The 23348-nt window shown below is 40.7% G+C and overlaps 1 protein-coding gene across 1 annotated transcript in view; it reads right to left on the reverse strand.

Annotated features, from left to right (window-relative positions):
- tox (thymocyte selection-associated high mobility group box) overlaps positions 1-23348 on the reverse strand; it is a 186100-nt gene that overhangs the window by 64672 nt on the left and 98080 nt on the right. Inside the window, 1 exon segment of the mRNA XM_052023750.1 lies at positions 2685-2927. Coding sequence (XP_051879710.1) covers positions 2685-2927 — 243 coding nt within the window.

Below are 23348 nucleotides of genomic sequence, written 5' to 3' on the forward strand. Positions count from 1 at the left end.
TGCTCAGTTTTCCTGACTTTTGAACCCAGAATCTTCTGACACAAAGGTAATGGTGCTGTCAATGAAGCCACAGCTCACTGACATTTAGTGATTCAGACAAGACTTCAGCTAAAAGCAGACATATGGAGTCATAAATTAGGATGTAAAGGCCACTCGAACCATCAAAACTGCTCTGTCACTTTATAAGCTGATCTGATTTTAACCTGATCACTGCATTCCCGCCTAGCCCCAATAACTTTCACTGACCTTTCTTGTCATGAACCTAGTGACTTCTTCCTCAAAAAGTTTCAAAGACTCAGCTTCCATTACCTTTTGAGGGAGAGAGTTCCAAAGACAGACAACCTTCTGATAGACAAAAAAATCAACACATTGCAATCTTAAATGGATGACCCCTTATTCTTAAACAGTCATGGAATCATATAGTATGGAAACAGGCCCTTCGGATTATCTGGTCGGCATTGACCGTCAAGCACCCACTTACACTAATCCTCTGCTAATCCCATTTTATTCTCCCCACATTCCCGCCAACTCCCCCCAGATTCTAACACTCACCTACACATCAGGGGCAATTTTACAGTGGCCAATGAATCTACCAACACGCACGGCTTTGGGATGTGGCAGGAAACCAGAGCACACGGAGGAAACCCATGCAGCCATTGGGAGATTGTGCTAACTTGACGCTGACAACACTGGAGGTCAGAATTGAACCTGGGCCACTGAATCTGTGAGGCAGTAGCTCCACTAGCTGCACCACTGTGCTGCTGGTGAGCCCTAGTTCTAGACTCTCCCACAAGAGGAAACATCCTCTCCATATCTACCCTCTCAAGACCCCTCAGCGTCTTATTAGTTTAGATAAAGTTGTCTCTCACTCTTCTAAACTCCAACAGATACAAACCTAACCTGTCCAACCATTCCTCATAAGTCAACCTCCCCATTCCTGGTATTCGTCTAGTAAACCTTCACTCATTAGCTTCCAACAGCCTTTCCTAAATAAGGAAACTAACACTATACGCAGAATTCCAGTTGTTGTCTCACAAATACCCTATGTAACTTAAGCATAACCTTCTGCCCTGGCTTTCTGGAGCACTCAGTTGCTAGCCATTTTAGTTCCCCTCACCATTTCTACACTGACATGTCTGTCCTCAGTCTCTTCCACTGCTAGGGTGAGGCTAAACACAAACTAGAGGAACAACACCTCATATTCCACCTGGGTAGTCTACAACCTGACGACATGAACGTTGAATTCTCCAATTTCAGGTACTCTGCTTCCCTTCTTCCTCTCTTCTTTCTTCACCTGATCTACCTAGTTACTCCTATACCACCCAGCTCACCCATCAACCTGTTTTTTCCCTCCTCCATCCACTCCATCTGCCCATGACCCACACACTTCTCCTACTGGGTCCCTTCCCCCCACTGTTCCCATCTGCCACCCCACCTCCCTTATTTGGTTCCATGTTCCACCTTCCTTTCCGATCAGATTCCATCGTCTGCAGTCCTTTGTTGCCTCCACCTATCATCTCCCAGTCTCTGTTATGATCTCCACTCTTCCCTCCTCCATCTTCCTATCACCCTTCCTCACCTGGATCCACCTCTCGCTTGCCAACTCCTGCTCCGCCCCTTCACCCTTGCCTCTTTATAATGGCTATCTCCGCTCTATCTTTCAGTCCAGATGAAAGGTCTCAACCTGAAATGTCTCAACCTGAAACGTCAACTGTCCACATCCCTCCACAGATGCTGCGTTGAGTTCCTCCAGCATTTTGTGTTTTGCTCCAGATTCCAGCAACTGCAGTCTCTTGTGTCCCCATTAAGCATAACCTTCCTACTTTCATATTAAAAAAAAGATTGGCACAGAAAGGCATTGCAATGGAATACATACAAAAGTTTCAGATAAGGACATTTGGCTGCCACAGTATTTGACAGTTTTACTGTTTGGATATTTTCACTTGATTTGAATGTGACGGAGAAATTGACGGATCTCCAGCCGACTTCTTCCCCAGGAACTAGATTTTTAATGCGTAGTACAACCATCAGAAATACTTCAATCAGCAAAGAAAAACAAGCTCTTTTCCTCAGCCTTCTCCATAGATATCCCTTTTTTGTTGTTCTGAATTGCTTGACCTTGTAAACTTTGCCTAAATCTAAATAAAGGAAAATTTTAGCTATATATCATTTTGCACCTCAATTTGTGTCACTTGTGATTTACTTTCCCCATGTTAGATGCTTCTGTATAAATGATTGCTGTTGCTAAGAGCTGAGGAAATGTATTCATTCACTTTTCATTCTTTGGAATCATTCATTACTTTTTGTGTGTTGTGATTCTTTAAAGTTGGAAATTACTGTTTGTGCTATGAAGGTAGGTCAATTGTGTTAGCATGACATCCTCCATTGTTTTAACAGACAGGTTAATCCATTTAGTGTCAGTACTGCAAGAATGTAAATAGTAATATTTTGGCTGTATTACTTTAAGATTTAACTGTTGAAATATGTTTATTAAATCCAAGGGCAAATAAGACATACATTTGATAATATCCTTCAGAAGGTCATGAAGTAATTGACAAATTTGGAAAATTACAAATATATCAAAATGGGATGCAATGACAGTACAGCGCTATAAATGTTAGAGGCAAATTACCAATTACTTGGGCAAGCTTCATGATTAGAAAAATAATAAATGAAGTACCTACCACAGAAAGGCAGTTTGAAAGCAGAGCTCCATCTTGGCTTAACATATTAGACACCGTTATTGCAGGAAGATTCATGTTTTGTGGGTTGAATTGAAGAATCCCGTTCTGGGGTACTGAGTGGCAGATTGAGTGGTAGCCAGAATCTGTGTCAGTCAGGTGAAGGAGTGAATGGTCCGGCATCGAAGGAGGAGTAATTGGAGGGATATCAAAATCTTCATCTCCAATGCTTGGGACTGGATATGACTGTGGAAAGAAGCAGCAATTTTTATATTTTAATAATGATTGTAAATTTTAAAAAATGATGGTTTCCTCAGACAATTTCAATATTCACTGTTAATTTGACAGAGATAAATGGAATTCATTACAGAATTTCTGGCCACCAGTTACAATAATTGCTATCAGCAGAATTTATCATTTTAATTTGGAGAATATTGTAAAAGCACTCAATTCAGGCAGAATAAAGTGCTGAAGTATGTATGCAATGAATCCACTGCTTCCTATATACAGATCAAACCACGCAGTTCTGGAATCCAGATTTAACTTTATAAAATAATAATAAAACTGAAATTCTAATTGGAAATATGCATGTTATTTTTCTAACCTAATGCCAATGAAATTTATTTTAAAAGGCTGAAAATGAAATGAACAATTTAAAAAGTGCTTTAAAACTGCAATTGGCAGTAACACAAAATAAGCAGTGGCACAATAAAGGCCAAAGTGTGTAAAATGCAAATTAATGCTGCTATGTATTGCAATGAGTGCCCCATCCCCTTTAGGATATATTCTCTCCCTCCTAGGTGGTCCCTTGGGATCGAGGGTGACTTGTTTCTCATCATGTTCCTTGGGTGCTGATGTGACTGATGAAGCCAATGTGAGACTCGCAGACCTTATCACAGATGAGGCAGGAGGGGCAGATGGATAGTTCAAGGTGGTGTGCTCCTTCTGCCGTTTTAAATTCAGATGAAGGTGACACCAACAGGGCCCTACTGACACTGAGATACCTGATACAGAACAAGAACACCCACTTCAGAAGCAAAATGGATTGAATATCAGGATGGTTATGGCTCCATTTTAATCAGCCATGGATACACAGGAATTATATTAGATGATATGGCACAATAAGTTAATTTTTGTTGGCCATGACAGCACCATCACTTTAGTACAGATGCGATTCACAGTGTGCGAGGATATGAACAGCTAGATAATTACCCCTCTTGTGCTTGGTGTTGGTGATATCTGGATGCAGGGGCAATGTGTCTGTGCTATGTGCCTGTGATGCTGCTGCAAGTAGGTTTTTCATTGCACCTGTGCATACATGTACTCGTGCATATGAAATAAACTTGACTTTGGCTTTGACTTTGAGTTATGATGAAAGCTGGGTAAACTTGGGTTATATTCCCTGAAGATGAAGTTGTTTGTGGATGATCTAAGTGAACACAATGTATCAAAATTAGCTGCAGAAAGACACAAAGTTAGCAAACAGATTACAACTCTAAATAAAGACATGTTCGTGTTGTGCCTCAGAGTTACACTGTTCAGAGCAAATGTACAAAATATTTTCTTCAAAAATTGCCATAAACGTCTCAGTACTGAACATGTCAAACATTGTTGAGATGCCCAAGATACATTTTGCCCTAATTTAAAATAAATATCCTTAAGGAATGTTATGTAGCACACGTGGAGGCTCTGTGTATTCATAGCACTAGCCTGTTATATTCACATAAGAAAAGCAGGTCAGGCACAGAGCTTTTGCTATTATTACAAATAACATCTACAGAATGTTTCTCTTGGTCTAAGTTTCTCTAATTTTCCAAATTCTCAATCTTGTGCAATTTCTTCCTTCATTCTGGTCCTAAATATTCATATGGAGCACATTTACTTCACTCTAGGAATACATTTTTCCATGTTAGATTTGCATATCAATTTTGTGATCCACTACTTATGTCTTGAATAATTCTACTGCTATTCTGCAAATTTGTCAACTGACAATTTCTCCCATTCTGTTCTCCATTACTCCTTCGAAATTTCTATCTTCATTCTTGACCTAGATTCATAGTTTTACAGCACGAAAACAGACCCTTCAGCCTAACTTGTTCATGCCGACTAAGATGCTGATCCACGCTAATCCCATTTGCTTGTGTTTGGACCACATCCCTCTAAACCTTTCCTATCCATTTACCTGTCCAAATGTCTTTTAACTGTTGTAATTATCCATGCAGACAACGTCCACCACCCTGCCTTCATCAATCCTCTTGGTCATCCTCTCCTTTCCCACCTCAACGATGACATTCTCTTTAATACTACTATTCCTCTTTTATACACTGTCCCTATCCCTTCTAAAGATCCATTAGGAGATGGACAAAGGTTCTGAGCAGGAGGCCAAATCCCCCAGGGCAGATTAACCTTCTGTAACAGTCCCCTTTCTCCACAACATCCATTTAATTTTGTGTGAGCTCCCCTCGTAACATTATTCTGTTACAAGAGGCTCAAGTTGTCATGATCAATATTCAGAAATAATGCACAAAAGTGTGCATAAATGCCTTTCCTCCACTTAGTAAGTCATGAGGTCATGAGGAGTGTGGGTGTGTAGAGAGGCCAGGGAAAGGAAGAATCAAACCTGGAGTTGTGGGAAAGGGGCGTCTAGGGAAGGGATGTCAAGTGAAGAGACATTGAGGGAAGAGACACCTATGTTCATTATTCAGAATGAAATTGGGTCTGGAAATCACCAGCGAGGTAGAGGATAGTGACAGGGATGGGTTGGTGGTGTTTGAGGAATGAGGAGGGTGGAGTTGCTGTGAATATCGATCAATATTCTTAGAAAGAATCCTGCTGCCAGAAAGTTGACACCTCATAGTTCTCAGCTTGCTGTACCTACAGATTAACGTTCAACAATTCATGTACAAGGACACCAAGGCCCCACTGAACACCAACACTTTAAAATATCTTATCATTTAAAAGATACCCTGCTTTTTTATTTTATATTCCATTATATTACATCTGTTAAGTCATCACTGCTCACTTAAACTGTCCATATCCTCTTGAAACATTATTCACCCTCCTCACAACTCATAATGCCACCCAGCTTTGTATTATCACCAAACTTGTTTATGTTACATTCTTCCTCCTTTCTGAAGTCATGGGGTTATATTTGCTACCTTCCCACCTGTTGGAACAGTTTTAGAATCTATGGAATTTTGGAAGTGATAACCAGTGCCTCCAGCATCTCCAAAGACACTTCTTTCAAAACCTTGTTATGCAGGTCATCAGGTCCTGGGGATTCATCAGCTTTCAATCCCATTAATTTCTCCAACCCATTTTTGTACTGACGTTAATGTCTTACAGCTTCTTATTCTCTTTAGACCTGTTGGTCTGCATAATATCTGGGAGGCATGTTGTGTCTTCTTCCCTGAAAATAGACACATATTCAATTTCTCTGCCATATACTTATTCTCCAATGTTGTTTTTCTTACTCAGTCTGTAAGGTACCCACACTGATTTCAGTAATTTTTTTTTTCTTTTGTAGTCACTTTCACAGTCTGTGTTTAGGTTTCTTGCTGGATTAGTTTTGCAATTTAATTTCCCTTCCTTTATCAAAGTCACAGTTCTCGCTTGCTAAATTCTGAAATATTCCCAATTATCACGATTAGTCCTCCTTTCAGCAACATTATAAGCTTTTTCCTTTGAAGTACTATTTTTAACTTCTTTTGTTAGCCATGGATCGCTTTTTCAATTGGGTTTTGTGCCTTAAAAGGGTGTATATGTTGTAAATTCTGTATTGTTTAAATGTTTGTCTACTGCTTGTAAATCTAGTTTCCCAATCAACCATAGTCAGCTCACACCCTGCATCTTCATAGATTGCTATATTTAGATTTAAGAATCTAGTTTTGGATTGATTGAAATTACTTTCAATAATAATGTGAAATTCTATCAGGTTCTGACCATGCTTTCCTAAAGGTCATGTAACTGTATGATTATTAATTAAAGCTTTCTCATTTCACAATACTAAACCTAGAATAGCCTGTTCCAATTTCCAGTTAGTGCAGCTTCAGTGAGACCTGCTTCAGTGAAATTTGCCTGTGATGCTTAATACACAAATTAAATCACATCCAAGAGACACTGAAGCATCAAACAATCTGCTGGAGGAACTCAGTGGGTCAAGCAGCATCTGTGGGGTGGGTTGGGGAAGGAATTGTCCAAACACTGAAACATGTTTGACCTCACCATGTAGTCCAGGCAGCCTGTCTGCAAATGTGAGTCACATGCCCCAGAGAAACTAGACATATTTGAAACTGCAAGACCCGCTCACAAAGACCTAACCACATTTAGATACCAGATTTTAAATTAAATTCATTTGTGTACCATAAAGGTACATTGAGCCACACAAAAGAATTTCCAACTTCCAGTTGTTCTTCCTCTCTGCTGAGAGGTATTCTGCCATTTTATTACTTTTCCTGGCAATTAAAAGGCAACACATCAGTTGAGACTCCATGCCAAGAATTCAAAAACTAATGTTTATTTCTCTAATTATATAATTGCCCACAGCAGTTATTTGCTTTTTCTTACAGGTCCTTTTTAACCTTTCTCCCTCATATAACTTCCACTCTCTCTATGATTTGCTCAATTATCTTTCATAAATAATTGGCCTTACCCATCTCACAGTCATTACTATTACTTAATTTCAGACCTCTCAAGGAATCTCTCAACCTATTCCTACTAGATTGGTGATCTCTCAGTCTCAATTTCATTATTTCTTTCTGCCTGAGCAGTGATCATCTTCAGCAATATGTGTAACTTCTGTGGTTGTTATTCACATAAGCAATCCAACGTGAGGTTCTTCCTGACTTTGTTACTGAATTGAACAATCTCAGTTTATGGGAAATCTGACATGGGGGGAACAAGAGCAGACCATTCAACCCTTGAGTCCATTCCACCAATTACTTCATGGTTGATCTGCATTTCAAATCCATTTACTGTTTTTACCTTCATATCCCTACCTAAAACAAAAATTGTCAGTCCTGAGAAAGAAAGTTGTTAAGCGATGTGTGAAAATTGTTAAGTCCCATAATTAAGGGAGAAATTCTATTGCACAGTGCAATAGTATTGTTTGTGATGTGATAGAATTTTTTTGAAATGCAAGAATGCTAAATGGTAGTCTGTGCATTCAAAGCACTCTTCCTGAAATGAGACATATCATACACAGTCATGGAATCATCAGATACGTGCAGTGATGTCACATTGTGTGCAATACTTCAATAGTTCTGATGAGGTTCTTTGTCCTGAAACATTAACTTGATTTCTCTTCCCACAGATGTTGTCTGACCTGCTGCATTTTCTGTTTTAATTTCAAATTTCTAGCATCTGGAATTGTTAAAATTTTCATTCAGTGTGCAATACTTGTTTTGATGCTCCTTGCATGAAATGGAACTACACATGAAATACCCACAAATGGTGTGACCCACACACACTGTAGTAGGTCTTATCCAGGGGATGGAGACCTGTTTTGCTGTCATTTAAAGGGCCTGACCTTACCTGGTCCACATCCATGGACTCTGAAGCATTCACCTTCAACCGTGTGGGTGTCTTAAAGATCATCTGCATGTCTTCTAGATTCTGACATTCTCAGGCATACCCTCTCGATCTTTCTAAATCCATCTGATCAATTCCCTAACTTCCTCCCAATTGTCTCCCTGCCTTGCCCAGGTTAATTTTGCAAACTCCAGATCACCTCCCTGAGCCCTTGCCTGATTCTGTCCCCAAGCCACACTCCATAATTGTCTGCCCTGAAAACCTTTCCTTTGTTCAATATCAAAGCTGATTCCTGCCCTGATCACCACCAAAGCTGCCCCTCTTTCCTGCCAATCATTTCCAAAATTAACTGCCCCAACTTAATCATTTTCACAGTATAACCCTCTTATTGTCTCTAAAGCAAGATCCTCTTCCTTTCTCCCATCATAATCAGATTTATTATCACTGACTTATTTGACGTGAAATTTGTTGGTTTCCGAGAGCAGTACAGTCAAAGACGTAAAATTGTTATAAATTACAAAAATTAATAAATAGGTCAATAAAAGGAATAATGAGGTAGTGTTCATGGGTTCATGGCCGTTCAGAAATCTGATGACGGAGGGGAAGAAACTGTTTCTGAATTGTTGAGTGTGGGTCTTCAGGCTCCTGTACCTCCTCCCCAATGGTAGTAATGAGAAGAGGGCATGTCCCTGATGGTGAGGGTCCTTGGTGATGGATGCCACCTTCTTGATAGTGGGGAGGGTTGTGCCTGTGATGGAGCTGGCTGAGTCTACAACCCTCTGCACCCTTTTGCAATCCTGTGCATTGGAGGCTCCATACCAGGCTGTGATGCAACCAGTCAGAATGTACTCCACTGTACATCTGTAGAAATTTGTAAGAGTCTTTAGTGACAGACCAAATCTCCTCAAAATCCTAACGAAGTAGAGCCACTGGTGTGCCTTTTTCATGATTACATCAATGTGTTGGGTCCAGGATAGATCCTCCAAGATGTTGACATCCAGGAACTTGAAGCTGCTCACCCGTTCCACCACTGACCCCTCAATGACGACTGGTGTGTGTTCTCCCGAATTCCCCTTCCCGAAGTCCACAATCAACTCCTTGGTCTTGCTGACACTGAATGCGAGATTGTTTCAAAGAAATCCCCACAAAAGGAAAAAGAAAACCTACCGAATATTAAGGGCCTGGATAGAGTAGACGTGGAGAGGATGTTTCCAGTAGTGGAAGGGTCTAGGACCAGAGGACACAGCCTCAGAATAGAAGGATGTCCCTTTAGAACAAAGGTGAGGAGGAATTTCTTCAGCCAGAGGGTGGTGAATCTGTGGATTTCATTGCCCACAGATGGATGTGGAGGCCAAGTCATTGGGTATATTTAAAGCAGAGGTTGATAGGTTCTTGATTAGTAAGGATGTCAAAGGTTATGGGGAGAAGGCAGGAGAATGGAGTTGAGAGGGAAAAATAAATCAGCCATGATTGAATGGCAGAGCAGACTCGATGGGCTGAATGGCCTAATTCTGCTCCTATGTTTTATGGTTGTTGCGACACCACTCAACCAGCCAATCTATCTCACTCCTGTAGGCCTCCTTGTTGCCATCTGAGATTCCACCAACAACAGTGGTGTCACTGGTGAATTTATAGATGGCATTTGAGCTGCGCCTAGCCACACAGTCATGAGTGCAGAGAGAGTAGAGCAGTGGGCTAAGCATACATCCTTGAGGTGGGCCTGTGTTGAATGCCAGCGAGGAGAAGATGTTATTACCAATCCACACTGACTGTGGTCTCCTGATAAGGAACTTGAGGATCCTGTTGCAGAGGGAGGTACAGAGGTACAGGTTTTGAAGCTTGGTGATTAATACTGAGGAGAAATTGGTGTTGAATTCATACCTATTTTATTTGACATTACTATTCTTTGCTTGCCCCTGCCTCTGTCCTCATAGTTCCATCCCCTCTCTACCTTCTTGCAATCCTGTCTCTATTCCCTGACTCATCACCACACACCTGGGCTTCCTCACTGATCATTTACTGCTTCCCTCTCCTGATCTGATCTCCAACTCACCTCTTTTGCAATCTCCATTACCCATTGCCAATGACTGCCAAGGAAAGAACTTTATGTCATTTGAATCATCTTAGGCCCATTCTGTGTCCTTGAGCACTGGATCTTGAGGCCCTGTAGAAAACTAAGCACCCCGTGTAGCCCAGGTTTAATGCTTGTAATTGCAATTTCTAGGACTACTTGCATTTGGGGCTGTAGGTTTCTGCAATCTAAAAACTGGCAATATTCATGCTGCCAGAGAAATTTGGAAAGTCTGGCATAAAACTTTTTGTCTCTGGCATGATGGTATACTTTACAACTGCTTGCACAGGTTCTCAAACCTTCAGCACTAAAATAGTAGTGCATATCCTGGAACAAAACATTTAATTCCAGTGCTGTTCACATTTCAGCATATTGTCTGCAAGAGGTGTTCCTGATAAACTTCAATCCAGAACTTGTGAAAGGAAGAACAGAAGATCCCTGGTATGAACAAAAGTTTATGTTGGGTAGCAATAGATTATGGGAGATGATTTGAGATTAGATCAATTAAATCCTCTTTATTTTTGACATTCATGACTAATGCATGAAGATGCCATTAGCTCAATATTGTAATCTCCTCCAACCTGGATTAGTCCACCTTGACCTGTACTTTTAGACATTCATCATGTCTGTTAATGCCACATGTAGCGTTTAACACAGAGAATGATAAAACACTAGATTTGATTGCATGTGTGAATTTGTGTGCCATATGGACTAATGCTGAACATGGGACTTGCCATTTGCCATGGGGAGGGTATTGATAATTCAGCTGAAATAGGCAGCTATCTTTAATCTGACAGGTGACCAGAACCAGCTTCAAGCAGGTAGATTTTGATGAGGCTTTGAATGCTTGATAATAACTTGTGGAATGGGCTGAGAGTGGAGGTTAGGAATGCAGAGCATGCTGGAGTCAGAAAAGCATATACTAGCACATTAGGCAGGGGCAGGTTGGCGGAGACCAGAGTTTAAGAGAAGTTGGAAGGGTTAAAGGCCCAAATGAGAATATAAGGAGCAAGTGATGTTGAAAGGATGGAAATATCTTGTTGATTGATGGGTTTAGTGGTTTTAAATCAATTCAGGATCAAGAAGAATGTGACCACATGCCCTTGGCTCAGTCTGCCTGGCATAAGGGACACGGTATGCTGTCTAGTGTTATAATGATAATCAAACAAGATATCTTTGGCAGGACTCAAAGGAAACCCATTCTTCCTGTTTCCAACCACAGCCCCAACTCCTCACAACTCCTACTCCCTGTCTCGCCGTTAGTATCAGGATCATAGTACTTGATTCAAATTTTTTCACCATCACTTAGAACCTGTCAGCATTGCTCTTCAGACCATTTACACACTCCCATTCTATTGTCCATTGAAGGGGCCTTTGCAGAGAGCAGGAAAACCATCAAAATATTTTACTGGTTTTGAGTGAACAAGTCACAGCCTGAGGGTCCTGCCACAATGAAATCATAGAAATCATATGCCTGTCACACAAATATTCTTCATAAACCAAGCATTGCTTTTAGCAAGAAGATTAGATCCAATAATTCCTATCCTTTTCTGAGCTCATGCTGTTTTTCTTTTGCAGTTTCCTTACAAACGCCCATTAAAGTTACAGACACCCATATATAGAAATGAGCTCCCATAATATTACTAAATGCAAAAGTATGATGTACATATATATTTGTTCCTACAAATGGCAAAATTAGTTTCCTCTTTCTCTTCACTTTTAGTAATTGTTCCTTCTTATCAGCCATGCATTTTTGATGCCATTCATTATAATATTGTGGAGGTATGGTCACCATATAAAGTGATTTTTGTGCATTTTATGGACAAAATTGACTTAAGGACATCTGTAAAAATGGAATCCATTTATTACCTGTACCCTAATGGTTTTAGCTAACCTCAGCATCCTCTCCCTGGCTAACATCCCTAGCACTGAGGCCCTAGATACTCTCAGTCCACTACATTGGATGCTTCAGTTGCTTGCATGTACAGAACACTCCTGAGAAAGACAATCCATTCTGAGTGTCTTTCTCAGGAGGAAATACCAAACAGAGAGAGAGTAGGATTCAAGGATGTGCTCAAAACTTCCTTGAAGTGCAATATTCCCAGTGACTCCTCTGCTCCATGACTGTTTGGAGGAGCATTTGGGATGGTATTCAGAACCTTGAGTTCATGCACTGGGTGCACATAAAAGTGTAAGTGGTAGGTGGTAGAAGGAGCACACCACCACCCATCTGCCCCATCAGCCACCTGCTGTCCCAATTGTGGAAAAGTCTATGGTTCCCACGTTAGCCTCAGAATCCACAAAACCAGAGTGGAAACAAGTTATCCTCTATCCTGAGGGACTGTCTAATAACAATAATAAGGGGAGAGTGGAATAAGCAAGTGGGGATATGTTATAGTAGTCTTCCATACCTCCTTGTGGTTCATCATATTCCTGGCAATACATAATATTAGAATAAGAACCTGCACATATAATACAAATTCATGATGAGAATTGAAACAGACTTTGTGTGAAGAAAAATTGGAACTTCATGTCAAGCAGGGAAAAGTGAGGCTAAGCAGATTGGGGACATTTTAGGACGTTTATGTTTGTGAGAGAGTGTGCGCATGTGAGTGTGTGTGTGTGTGTGTGTGTGTGTGTGTGTGTACTTTAATAAGAGGGTTCTCAGCTGGTGACAAATCTGTTTATCTATGTGGTGATTAGGTGATTACATGGTGACATTGAACCAGGCAGTTGATAATGAGTAATACTCATTAATTACTTCAGAAGATTGATATGCAGAATTGGTTCAAGTCAAAGTGCTTACCACAATAGATCTGACACATATATTTCCTCAGCAGAATGTGTATAGGGAAAGTTAGCAATTTTTGAAAATATACGTAAGGGCTTGCACTTGTGCACAAAGATAACTTGTGGTCTCATCTCTGGATGTCTTTTAAACTACGTTGGACAAGATACTACAGGGCATAGATCATTGTCTATGTGATCAAGACGATGTACTGATAGCCACAGGTATTGAAGAATATCTTCAAAAATTAGAAACTTTGAGGGGATTACATGGAAACAATGTAATCCTCAAAATAGGCAAGTTATTTATCTTGGACTAAAAGTGGATGCAAATGGACTGCAACCAGCCAAAGAAAAAACAGAAGCAAATTTCAAGGTGTACCATGAAAACAAATAAATATAGAAAATAGGAGCAGGTGTAGGTCATTTGGCCATTTGCGGCAGCTGAGCCATACAATACAATCAAGGTTGATCGTCTGTCTCAATGCTATATCCCTGCTCCCTTCCCATACCCATTTTGTATCTGGAGATTCATCTATCCCCATCTTCATCTTCAATGATTTGGCCTCCACTAACTTCTGTGGTAGAGAATTTTATAGGTTCACCACCCTCTCAGTGAACTGCCCTCTTCTCAGTCCCATGTGCCTTACCTAAGAATTTGGCCCCTCGTTTTAGACTCTCTAGCCAGGGAAACATTCTCCTTGCATCTTGTGTACCTAACCTTGTCAGAATTGTGTATATAAAATGAAATGTTAGTGGTCATGCCTTCCTAAGAACATTATTTCACCCAATCAGAGCACAAAATTGAGCAAACCACATAGTTATTTAAGTCCCTTGCACCTGACTGCAAATGAAAAATAAGTTTAACATTGGGAAAGTGTTCTAAATATTTAAGGTATTTCTTGTGCAGCTTGTCAAATCTTTCATCTGCCTAAGACATCCACCCTCTCAAGAGCTAGCCACTGCTGCACTGTGATACCCTCTCTCATTGTGTGAAAGACGTACAACAGAGTTCTCCTGCAGAAGGAGATGGCAAACATGCCAGTCTAAACAATAATATTCTACGCTAAGGCCTTGCTTTAGAAGGTCCCTCAGAGGTGAGCAAATAAGCAGTCAGAAGCTATTCCTGGTCTCCTAAGAACTATTTCCTGTGTTCCCATCCTCTTCCAGTTTCTTTTCCTAATATAAATACAAACCCCATGTGCTGCTATTTACATCTGAGTGCCTGTTTTTTTTAAATTACCTGCTTTGTCTCATAGACTCTTTGCCTAACAACTTAATTTAAGCATATTTCTGAATTCACTTCCAATGATGAAGCTCTCCTTTGGAAGCACAAATTCATAAAATTATCTCTGCACCATCTGCTACCTTCCAGTACCTGATTAGCTCTGGGAAGTTGTCAATGTGTTTATTATAATTTAAAGTGGCAGTTTACTCACTTGTTTCTTTCATGCTGAATAATCAGAAGGTTTGCCTGTCCTTAGCTCATAGTTGCAGAGCTTAACTTTATTCTTCTTCAGAGCAAATTAACTTTCCCAAATATTGAAAACAACTGTAGATTCTGGAAATTTAAATAAAAACAGAAAATGCTGGGAACATTCAATTGGACAGGCATCATCTGTTTAGAGAGAAACAGAGTTAACATTTCAGGTTGAGGTCATTATGTCAGAGGTGAAAAGTCACTGAGCTGAGACATTAACTTATCTTCTCTCTTCACAAATGCTGCCTTACCTGATGAGTATTTATAGCAGTTTCTGCTGTTATTTCCAACATACTTCCTAACCATTAGTTTTGTTTTAGCTTTGCTAATTTAAAACCAATAGATTAAAGCATTATTGAAAGATGCCCTGAATAGAGGTCGATTCATCCCTTCCATCAACACTACCAATTGAAAAGTACACAGTGGAAGCAGTAGACTTCTTAACTTTACTGATGCAGGCTTTGAGGGGACAAAACAGGCCCAACTATTAGGAACGTACAATACAATTATGCCGAGTAACTCTAGTTTTCTTTAATGTGTAATGTAGTCATGTCGTCGTCAGGCAGACTATGAAGTTTAGACATTGTGCCAATGTGGCCAAGTTCAAGAAATGCATGGCACCAACACTACCAAGTTTTTGCATATTACAAACACTCTCAAGATCAGAGAACAAAGCACTTACACTAATAAGTTCACTGGCAGCACTGACGCAATCAAGTTCAGAAAACCTACAGGGCTAATGCTACTGAGCTCAGATAACACAACCAGAAAGTAAAAGTTTCTGCTTCAGACTCTGTGATTACCACTAAGAATTATTAAATTATTAAAACAAAGTAAACCATTGATCTACCATGAAAAAGATCAGGTTACGCACTTCACATGACTGGGCCATTGATTCAATTAATTCAATTGCATCAATACTCAACCAATATGTTGCATGGCAGGGCTCAGAGAAAGAATAAGCTGCAGCACTGCTTGCCAATGGGAAGTTCAGAGAAACATTCAAATTTTAACACTGGGAAAAACAATTGGGCAATGCTTACTAATTTTAGACCACCCCTGGGTGGGCTAATTTTTTAGCAGACCATTTTCTTTCATCTCAAATTAGTTGCATTTCCTGCTTTCCTCTAGGCCAATTTACTTTTCCTGGCTTTCTCTGTGTATTCTTTTAAATTCCTCTTTAAGTAATTAACTAAGGTCCTTCTGTATGCTGCTATTCCTGTCAATGATAGGAAGAATAGAAAGCTCTGGCAGATGAATGCGTGGCTGAGTGACTGGTGCAGGGGGCAGGGCTTCAGATTTTTGGATAATTGGGACCTTTTTTGGGGGAGGCATGACCTATTCACTAAGGATGGGTTGCACCTAAACTCCAGAGGTTCCAATATCTTGGCGGGAATGTTTGATTTAGTTGTAAGGGAGGGTTTAAACTGATCTGGCAGGGGGATGGAAACCAGGATGTTAGGTTACAAGATGCTAAGGTAAAGGAGGGAGTTTATAGAAACAAGTCCAATGAGGATGGCAAGAAGGACAGGCAAGTGAGAAGTCAGGATAATTTGCTGAATAATAGAAGTACAACAAGTCAGGATGTTAGGATACAGAATGTTAGGATAGGGGATGAGGTATATAGGAACATGTCTAAGGTAGTATGTAATGAAGATGGTAAGAAGGATAGACAGGTGGAAAGCCAGGATAATCTGCTGAACAATAGAAGTACAACAAAATTAATAGCAGATACCGGACTAAACGTACTGTATTTAAATGCACGTAGCATTAGGAATAAGATAGATGACCTAGTGGCACAACTACAGGTTAATAAATACGACATTGTGGCAATCACCGAGTCATGGCTTTATGACGGATGTGATTGGGAACTGAATGTCCAGGGGTACACAGTGTATAGGAAGGATAGGCGGGTAGGCAGAGGGGGAGGTGTGGCCATGATGGTTAGTAGTGATATAAAATTGATAGAAAGGAAGGATATTGGGTCAGAGGAGGTGGAATCCTTGTGGGTGGAGCTAAGGAATAGCAAGGGTAAAAGGACAATGGTAGCAGTCATATATAGGCCCCCTAATAGCAGTCAGCAAGTGGACGATAAGTTGCAGTTTGAGATAGAAAAAGCATGCCAGAGTGACAATGTGAAGATAATTATGGGGGATTTTAACATGAAGGTGGACTGGGAAATCCAGAATGGCGGTAGTACTCAGGAGAGGGAGTTTGTGGAGTGTCTAAGGGACGTTTTTCTAGAGCAACTTGTTGAAGAGCCCACCAGGGGATCGGCTGTTTTGGATTGGGTGCTGTGTAATGAACCGGAGGTGATTAGGGAACTAAAGGTAAAGGAACCACTGGGAACCAGTGATCACAATATGATTGAGTTCAGTTTCAAGTTTGAGAAGGAGAAACTGGTAACTGGTGTATCGATATTTCAGTGGAACAAAGGAAATTACAATGGCATGAGAGAGGAGTTGGCCCTAATTGATTGGAAGAGTAAGCTGGCTGGAGGGACAGCAGAGGAGAAATGGAAGGAATTTCTACAGGAAATAAGGAAATTGCAGGATAGATATATTCCAAGAAAAAAGAAGGTTTTTAATGGAAAAAAGGCACAAATGTGGATAACGAGAGAGGTGAAGGCTAAAATAAAAGCAAAAGGGGCGGCGTACAAAGAAGCAAAAATTAGTGGCAAAACAGAGGACTGGGAAGCTTTTAAAAACCTGCAGAGAGAAACTAAGAAGGTCATTAGGAAAGAAAAGAGGAATTATGAAAGGAAGTTGGCAGATAACATTCGAAAGGATACTAAGAGTTTTTTTAAATACATAAGGTGTAAAAGAGAGACACGGGTTGATATAGGACCAATTGATAACGGTGCAGGAGCTATTATAATGGACGATAGAGAGATGGCAGAGGAATTGAATGGATATTTTGCATTGGTCTTCACCGTGGAGGACATCAGCAATGTGCCGGTTAGTCAGGAGTCTCACGAAATGGAATTGAGCTCAGTTAAGATTACTAGGGAGAAGGTGCTAGGAAAACTAAATGGACTAAAGACTGGTAAGTCTCCCGGACCGGATGAGGTGCATCCCCGGGTTCTGAAGGAGGTGGCTTTAGAGATAGCGGAGGCATTGGCGATTATTTTCCAGAAATCGATAGATTCAGGCGTGGTTCCAGAGGACTGGAGGGTCGCAAATGTAGTTCCGTTGTATAAGAAAGGAGGGAGGCAGCATAAAGGTAATTACAGACCTATTAGTCTGACGTCAGTGGTGGGAAAGTTATTGGAATCTATCCTCAAAGACGGGGTTACGGAATACCTAGAGGCGCAGGGCAGGATAGGTCCTAGCCAGCATGGTTTTGTGAAGGGAAGATCCTGCCTGACCAACCTATTGGAGTTTTTTGAAGAAATCACAGGCAAGGTGGATCAGGGAGAGGCTGTAGATGTTGTGTATTTAGACTTTCAAAAGGCCTTTGATAAGGTGCCTCACAAGAGACTGATTAATAAGATGAGAGGTCATGGAATTATGGGTAGGATAACAGAATGGGTGGAACATTGGCTGGTTGACAGGAAGCAAAGAGTGGAAATAAAAGGATCTCGTTCTGGCTGGTTACCGGTTACTAGTGGTGTGCCGCAGGGGTCGGTGTTGGGACCGCTTCTTTTTACCTTGTACATTAACGATTTGGATGATGGAATAAATGGTTTCGTGGCTAAGTTTGCGGATGACACCAAGATAGGGGGAGGAGTAGGGAGTATTGAAGAGATAGGAAGGTTGCAGAGGGACCTAGACAGTTTAGGAGAATGGGCAAGGAAATGGCAGATGAGATTCAATGTAGGGAAATGTGCAGTTGTACACTTTGGAAGCAGAAATAAGCGGGCAGATTATTATCTAGGAGGAGAGAAAATCCAAAGCATGGAAGTACAAAGGGACTTGGGGGTACTTGTGCAGGATACCTTAAAGGTTAACCACCAGGTCGGATCGGTGGTAAAGAAAGCGAATGCTATGTTGGCATTCATTTCAAGAGGTATAGTGTATAAAAGTAAGGAAGTGTTAATGAGGCTCTATGGGGCACTAGTGAGGCCTCATTTGGAATACTGTGCGCCGTTTTGGGCCCCACATCTTAGGAAGGATGTGTTCACGTTGGAGAGGGTTCAGAGGAGATTTACGAGGATGATTCCAGGAATGAAAGGGCTTAAGTATGAGGAGCGTTTGTCGGCTCTTGGACTGTACTCGCTGGAGTACAGAAGAATGAGAGGGGACCTCATAGCGACATTTAAAATATTGATAGGAAAGGACAGAGTAGATGTGGCTAGGCTGTTTCCCTTGGTGGGTGAGTCCAGGACCAGAGGGCACAATCTTAGAATTAGAGGGTATAGTTTCAAAACAGAGATGAGGAAAAATTTCTTTAGCCAGAGGGTGGTGAATTTATGGAACTCCTTGCCACATACAGCAGTGGAAGCCAGATCAGTGTGGGCGTTCAAGGAGGAGATAGATAGATATCTAAATAGTCAGGATATCAAGGGATATGGGGATAAGGCCAGTAATTGGGATTAGAATAGTTTTTTAAAAAATTTTCATTATTTATTTATTTATCTACCTATCTATTTATTTATTTATTTTCTTCTTCTTCTTCTTCCCCCATTCCCCATTTCTCATTTCTATTTCCCTTTCCTTGGAGCAGACTCGATGGGCCGAATGGCCTGCTTCTGCTCCCTTGTCTTGTGATCTTGTGATCAATCATCACTTGTGGCAAACTATTCCATATATCAATAACAAAGTTTCCTTTAATCTTGTGTCGTGTGTCTAGTGGTTACCTTGTTAACCTGGCCTTACATTCCATTTATCCATAAGTAAAAGTGTCTATATTTCATGTGTTTGTCCTTTTTAATCACCTTGAACAGCTCAAATAAATTCCTTTGTCAATCTTCTGTATTCAAGCGAATACCAGCCCATGCCACTCTGGCCTTTCCTCACAAATCAGACCTGTCAAATCCAGTCTCATTCTTGTAAATCCATGTTGTTCTTTTTTCCAGGGTTGGATCAGTTAAACCAGGCACAGTGGGGGAGAAATTTTCTTACACTCCTTGCCACTGTTGGAGGTTTTCGCTGGTGAGTAATGGTGCACAGACTGCGATTTTCCACCCATTAAAGTCAATGGAAGGAAAATTTCAAGCTGAACACAACGAATTTCCAAGCAAGTTGCCTGCTGTGTACAGGCCCCACCCACCGAGAGTTGTCATGCAAAATTCTGCTTACAGAATACCAGCAAGCAGGATATTTATATTACTATGTCACATATATGTGTTAACACTCTGTTATCCATGTGACTGATTCATATAAAAGCATAATAGAAAAAATATCCTCAGTGTATTCAATCAATAAACTAAGAAATGACAAAATATAAAGTACAAGAGGATATGGCTTTAGGGTGAAAGGGGAAAGGTTTAGGGGGAACACTAGGGGGAACTTCTTCACTCAGAGAGTGGTGGGAATGTGGAACGGGCTGCCATCTGACGTGGTAAATGTGGGCTCACTCTTAAGTTTTAAGAATAAATTGGAAAGATACATGGATGGGAGAGGTCTAGAGGGTTATGAACTGGGTGCAGGTCAATGGGACTAGCGGAATAAAGTTTTGGCACAGACTGGAAGGGCTGAATGGCCTGTTTTCTGTGCTGTAGTGTTCTATGGTTCTATAAATTCATATAGGAATTTAAAATTTTTGCAGCAATCTTTTGTTCCAGATATATATTTCTATAGTTGTCCAGCTATATTAAACTATCTTAAAAATCAAGGGAAGCAGTTGCTGAGATAATTTTGTGGTCCCAATAACTGATCTCATTACCTGTGGGTGTGTATCCTGATCTTGCAGAACCATTAGACACTGAGGGTCTGGATCCTGTGTAAAAGCCTCTCAAACATTAGAACTTCTATATTGCCCAATGGGGGCCATGTGGGTGGCAATGGTGCAGTGTACACAGAAGGTGCTCACACTACAGATGTATAGAATCAACATCATATGGACTGAACAACACAGTGAATGTAAAGAAGGCAATGCATTGTTTCTTGTGTTTTTTGTAGATATTTTTATGAATAACGTTTATAGAGGTTGGGAGGATTGTGAGAACATTACTAAGTGAGAGTTTTCTCAGAAGAGAGGCTATCTATGTCAGACACTGAGATTCAAGGGATCCCATTTTGTACAGGAAATGGGATCTTTGGTGGCAGTCTCATCATTAGAGGCAATTCAGTAGGAGTGGGAGGGGGAGGAAAGTGCCTTAAACTAGGCCACTAAAAGGAGGAGGGGAGATCAGGGCTGTGGCCAGGGACTACCCTGTTAGACTACTAAGGAAACAAAAGTCATAAGGCTAATGTTCGAACTGAGATTCTTGACTACTCCACGCAGAGCTCTATTCAGAGGGCTAAGTCTGGACTGATCTACTTGTGACAGTAATGATCACAGTGGCTCTCAGTTTCTTTGTCATCAGATTATTCTAGCAATGATGGCAGGGAGGTGCAGCACACTTCAGTTGTCTCCCTCCCTGCCCCCCTCTCCCCCCCCCCCCCCCCCCCCCCAGTACCCTATACTCATTGGGAAGACGGAGGAGTGCAGCAGCAACATGGATAGGTAGCTTTGACAATATGGTGGATTCACCACAGTGCAGGGGGGTGACTTACAGCAAACATATGTCACTAAGGACTCCACACCAGCACCCCGACTGATATAAGAACTGCAAGGGATTCTACTTACTTGGCATCCAAATACTCTGCAACCACAACCAGATAATCATGACTGTGGGTTCTTTTCATTCCCCAGTAGTCTGCTGCACTTGCCATATTCATGCCACCGCAGCAGACCAGCTGGCGGCTCTTGGCGGGAGGGATGAGCCGAGAGTTCGTCCCTGGTTTTTGTCTCCAGATGGGACTTCAGCCATCGCATCAGTGTGCTTTTACTGTGAAAGCCTTGGAGCCCCACTGGAGTCCTGAAGCAGAGTTCCAGTGGCCCTGCCATTCTGGGGGTGTTCCACAGCACACTGCAGAGAGGGCCTCTCACTTCACCCTCATTTACTGTGTCCTACACAATCTTGCTCATAGCACCACGGTAGGAGGATAGGACAAAGCAGAAGGCGAAAGCAGAGGTTGACCTCGTTAGCCACTTCCTGCCATTAGGAATTCACGGTGGGCTAGGGTGACTTCTTGAGTCTCTGGATGTGGGGAAGCATCTCTTGTTCCTGTCGAATATGATTTTCAGAACCATGTTAGAAAATCAGCATGCCTGCTTACATCCATGCTCTGTCAACCTTCCTGAAGCTTTGTAATGACTTTCAGCAACGGATGGAAGCAATAGGCATCTTCCTTAGGAGAGGTGATGCTTGGCCACTCCACCTCCGCTGGTGCAGAGAGCTCCCAAAATTGCACCAAAGACAAAAGCTATTCTGATAAACTGTGCGACTGGTGCTGCCTGGACACTCCAGTCACAACAATGAGGTGGGAGCAAGGAATAAACAGGGTCAAAAAGTCATGCATCACTCATGGATAGCAATTCCACTGCATGGTTTCCAGCAAGAGTCAATTTTTCTAAATAATTTCAGCATGCTCTTGCACCACCAAATTTGTATATTTTCTCATTAAAAGCATTATAAAATTAAGTATATAGAAAAATTCTACTACAGTGGGTAGATGTTTATTAAGAAATGTCAAAGTATTACATCTGAATCTCAAAAATAGAGATTAAATCAAACAATAACTATTACAAAAACAGTTTTATAAATTGGCTTATAGCATTTATGCAACCTTACCAGGTTTATAGATTTTAGCTATAGATTTTTTCAGATCATAGACATGAGATTCCTACATTCAAGAGGAAAATAATAATGCATTTTACTGCATGGTAATCACAAACTAAATTTGAAATTGAATTTCAGCTATTTTTGTTCACATTATTAAATTAAACTGAAAAATGGTGCAGAATATTTTCAGCATTTTTGGACTATTTAAAATTAATATGTAGGAAGTAAGTAGTAGTCACTGGATCGTAATGGGAAAATTCAATACATTTTTCTTTCCAAAGCCAGCCTTATAAAATAATGAGACAAACAAGTTACACACTGCTGCAGTTCTCGAGACACTGATATAAATGATACACAACATTTAACATGACAGCTGCCTCATTAGTGTACAGTTGGAACTTGAAAATAGAGTACAGTTCCCAAAGCTTGGTTTGCACTGGAGCATTGTAAAAGACAGTCCTTAGTATAAAATGACATAACAGGAATATTCTTTGAAATGATGTAGTCTGCTACTATAAAAATCTTGTTCTGAAATACTAATCATAAAAAGCCTCAATTTGCAGTCCACATCTGTAACCATCAGAAGCGAAAATGAGATTTCCACATCAGGTTATAAAAGTATAAAATAAAATTCACTAAATAATCTTTTGAGTATGCCCATTCCTCAGAGAAATAAGTAATAATTCAACAATTAAAAGCAGATATTTATTTCTGTGACTGTCTCAAGTAATTGCAAATTAGAAAATATTACAAACTTATGTATAACATAAATTGATTTATTGGGAGAAGGATTAATCACCAATTTTCACCTTAGACTTCCAGTTTGTTAGTCACATTTAATTTCCTGTAGAAAACACTTGGCTTTTCACTAGCATACTCGAGGCAAAGAGAACAATTTTTTTTTGCCTGTAATGAAGACCCCTGGGACAGTGTACAGTAATCACTTTGCTAAATTGTAGACTTGTTTCAGTAACTAGTACAGGCTTGTTGAGATGTCAGCCTGCATTATACTAACTTGATTAATCAAAA

The sequence above is a fragment of the Pristis pectinata genome, chromosome 9 (assembly GCF_009764475.1).
Source record: "Pristis pectinata isolate sPriPec2 chromosome 9, sPriPec2.1.pri, whole genome shotgun sequence".
Taxonomy (NCBI): Eukaryota; Metazoa; Chordata; class Chondrichthyes; order Rhinopristiformes; family Pristidae; genus Pristis; species Pristis pectinata.